The 4174-nt window shown below is 44.9% G+C and overlaps 1 protein-coding gene across 1 annotated transcript in view; it reads left to right on the top strand.

The window, feature by feature from the left end:
- Nucleotides 1-4174, top strand: part of LOC116686617 (ankyrin-2-like) — a 158017-nt gene that overhangs the window by 88387 nt on the left and 65456 nt on the right. The window contains 3 exon segments of the mRNA XM_032511638.1: nt 373-570; nt 3317-3415; nt 3706-3804. Coding sequence (XP_032367529.1) covers nt 373-570; nt 3317-3415; nt 3706-3804 — 396 coding nt within the window.

Below are 4174 nucleotides of genomic sequence, written 5' to 3'. Positions count from 1 at the left end.
CTAGCGAGTACGAGACAAGTCCGAGACCATAGAAAAATGGTCTTGAGTCCGGACTACAGCCCTGATACCAATAGCAACATTCAGTAAGATAATTATTTTAGTATAAAATAAAGAGGCATGGTTTACTTCATAAGGGGCATATTTGTGTTATTACATCATCTTGGTCACATGACAGTGATATTTACCGAAATATTTGTTTAAAGTAATACATATTATTAAACTGGACTGAAAGAGACAATTATATTGTTAATCACAATTATGTAAGAGACAGTTAATCCTACATTAATAGTTGGAATTGTTCCAGCTACACAGGCCTATGTAGGTTTTTTCATTTTTAAGTTTTCATGCGTATTCCTCTGGGCCCTTCTGCAGGAGGACCAGACCCCCCTCCACATTGCGTCCCGCCTGGGTAAGACCGAGATCGTCCAGCTGCTGCTGCAGCACATGGCCCACCCGGACGCCGCCACCACCAACGGCTACACCCCCCTCCACATCTCGGCCCGGGAGGGCCAGGTGGAGACGGCCTCCGTCCTGCTGGAGGCTGGAGCTTCGCACTCGCTGGCCACCAAGGTGACGGACTCCTAGATCCACTCTTTATTCATTATTTCGTGGTAACCACGGTAGCCATGCCTCCTCAGCCAGTGGGTGTGTTCATTTCAACTCGTTGCCTAGCTAGCATGTATTTGCTTCTTGTAATACATCAGAGAAAACATAGTACTTGAACACATGCTATTTTGCAAGTTCGCTCCCCTAAGAATCTGGAGTTCTGAATAGTCACCGTAGTGCACGTCGTCAGGACCATTCCATGTGAGGGACTGTCCACTGTGAGAGACATGTCCACTGGATAAGACTTCCCCCTGTGAGAGACATCATGTAAAAAAAAAAGTTTTTTAAAACTATTTATTTGTATATCAGCTGCAAATAATGTTTTGATGTCCCCCCCCCCATCCCACGCCCCCCCCCCCCCCAACTCCATTATTATCCTAAAATTAGTTGACCTGTTTGGGGCACGTTAGCTGCACAGAAGACACCTGTCCACCCCATCAATCAGGTAAGAATCCAACTACTACAAAATAGCAGGGTGTTCAAATGGAAAGTGGATCGGCTCGGCTTTGTTGTCAAATGTTTTTGTTTTTTAATTAAAAAACATAATTGGCAATGCAGCGTCTACATGTTTCAGGCCCCGTCCCCCCCCCCCCCCCCATTACCCCCCCCCTTCCCCCCTCACACCCCTCACCATCCCCCAGCACATAGCCTACTGTAGTGTTTAAGACCCCCCCCCCCACCTTCTCCCCAACACATAGCCTACTGTAGTGTTCAAGTTCCCAACGACCTAACCCACAGATCACTTTGGTCTTGTCAATGGAACGTTCCATCCAGAATCTTATCGGCGTCCATTTTGGCGTCTCGCGCTCGCCATCCAATCAAAACCTAGCGTCACTACTCTTTGGCCGCCTCGCAAGCCCAAACAAGGACAACTACCTTTCTGAAAAAGGGTAACTAATCATTCAAAAAACAGTCCCAACCCTTTTTTTGTGTACCTTGTTGTAAAATATTCCCGTCGACATCTGCTAATCCACTATGGCCGCCGCTTCTTCTGTGGTGCTTTAAACCCAAGTTGAAATAGCGGTTATAGCCGTGTATTATAAAATCTATTTTTAATACCAAATGCAGAGATGAAGGAAGAGATTGTAAGTGCATTCATGCTCTTAGGGCTGATCCCATGGCGATAAGCAGTTACAGTACGACTGTATATGTGCAGCTCTCTGTGGATTTGACCCACTTTTTAATGAATGTGAACCATGTCGCTGGAAATCTGCTGCTTTCCTCTGAATTGTGCATGATTTATGATTATCACTGTGGAGGTGTCTACCAGAGGACCCTGCACAGGCCAGACCCCCACAGAACAGCCCTTTGTTGTGTTCATACACTATTAATAGTGAGACAGTCCTTTTGGGGTGCACTGAATGCGTCAGGGTCCAGTGGTCCTAACCTCCACGTCTCTCTGGGGACGAAGGGTGTGGCTACGGGAACCAAATCAGGAAAAGTTGTTGTCATGGACCCGCCGTGTGTCCACGCGTGTTCATAATAGTCCAAGTCCTTGATTTGCTTAGACCGTCGTGACGTCTCCACGTCTCAGTGTAAGAAGACCCCCTCCTTCTCTTCTCCATCACCTGTTACATCACATGTAATCCGGCGTTCCACGAACAAAGGATTGCTCCATCCGTGGGCAGGGCCGGGTCCTAAACCCCCCCTGGTCATGTGGTTTCTGGTTCTGGTTCTCAGTAGTAAAAGTGCCCCCTCTGCTGGTTTCTTTGGAAAGTTGAAGGACTTTTTGGTTTAAGGTTACCTTGAATTGCATCAGCATTTCAGCCAGCTGTATTGCTTTACGTCACTAATAAAACATTAAATGGGAATCCTACCTGATAAGACTTGGTCCCAAAGAAACCTTAAGAAGATCTAAATGGTTTAAAACTATTTAGTCAAATTAAAAATGTCCCCCATATTGCTCAACATGGGGGACATTGGTCCCTCAGGGCCTCAAAATGAATGCAATGATAATATGCATGGATATATGTTAATGTCCTGTACGTGTATATTTGTTGGGTCTTATAAATGAGCATATTTAACCCTTGTGTTGTCTTCCCGTTAACTGTGAACTTGTTCTTTCAGGTCAAAAATTGAATTTTTTTTTTTTTTTTTTTTGATGTTTTTGTGGCTTTTTCCAATTTATTTGTCACGTTTTCCACACTTTTGACGCTTTTTAAAAAAAAACAACTCCTTGTTTAATAATAGGTTCTGCTCTTATTCTTGGAATCCATGGCCAACAAACCTCATTTGTATTAAATTTGTACGTGGGTTTTTAGTCGTAGAGACAGAAATTATGAATTACGGGTGAGGTCAGAGGATGTTGAGCGGATCATAAATGGGTATATGACAAAGTTTAGTCCGGATTCGGTTTTGACAAATGCTATAAGATTCAATAAAACACCCAAAAAAAATCAATGACAGGATAATTATACCTGAAGAACGTCGTGTGGAGTCATCCGTGCTATTCTGGCCAATTGGGTTGAAAGAAAACCCATATTTCTGATCTAAAACACCTTGAAACGGGTCAATTTGACCCGAGGACAACACAAGGGTTAAGTGGCTGGGATTAGTTTGAAAAATACGTAAATGGCTTTGTCTGTAAATAACATGTGTACTTGTGTAAAGGGAGATCATAGGGACCAATAACCTGAGTTTATACGTCTTAATATGTCCTGTATTTACTGTCTTTTGAACACATTTCGTAATCTCTCCCCTGGCTCCACAGAAAGGTTTCACTCCCCTGCATGTGGCCTCCAAGTACGGAAGCCTGGATGTGGCCAAGCTTCTGCTGCAGCGTCATGCTCCAGCGGATTACGCTGGAAAGGTATGCACCCAAAACAAAAATTTCAATTTTTACAATATATGTGTATGGTGTATGATTTGATGAACGTTGACTACAAGAGAACTGGTAGGGGCTAGTTTGAGTAAAATCCTTCCTTTATTTGGATTGACTATCCAGTTTTTGCTGTCTAATTCATCTCAGTTTACAGTCTTATACCATTTAACACTTCCTATTAATAGTGTGTGTGTGTGTGTGTGTGTGTGTGTGTGTGTGTGGGGGTGCACTAACTGCTTTCTAATCCCCCCCGTGCGCTCACCGTCCATCCCTTGCAGAACGGCCTCACCCCGCTCCACGTCGCGGCACACTACGACAACCAGAAGGTGGCGCTCCTGCTTTTGGACAAAGGAGCGTCCCCCCACGCCATGGCCAAGGTGAGCGTCCACGGGACAGAGACGCGGAGACGGTGGCTAAGTCTCTTTCCACGTGTCGATCGAACGATCTGAAATCGGTACAAAAACGGCTTCGATCCGACGGCTTCAAAGCCGATAGGAGCCCGGGGCGATGACGTCACGTGACGCTGTTTCGCATCAAATTGATTTGAGACACTTTAAGGTGTTTCCCGTTCATTTTCGCACTGAATCGCACAACATTCATGCAACAGCAACGTGTTTCTGGACAAAATGGATCCCGTCCACCAACACATGATCAGTATTGGACAAGTTGCAATAGTCCTTATGTGTCAGCCGACAGCGACATATCGAGCTATAATAGGAAAACAACGACGCTATCAAGACATCGCTG

This window comes from Etheostoma spectabile, unplaced genomic scaffold (genome assembly GCF_008692095.1).
Source record: "Etheostoma spectabile isolate EspeVRDwgs_2016 unplaced genomic scaffold, UIUC_Espe_1.0 scaffold403, whole genome shotgun sequence".
Lineage (NCBI taxonomy): Eukaryota > Metazoa > Chordata > Actinopteri > Perciformes > Percidae > Etheostoma > Etheostoma spectabile.
Note: the sequence above shows the minus strand (reverse complement) of the source record. Positions and strands in the feature narration are given on the sequence as shown.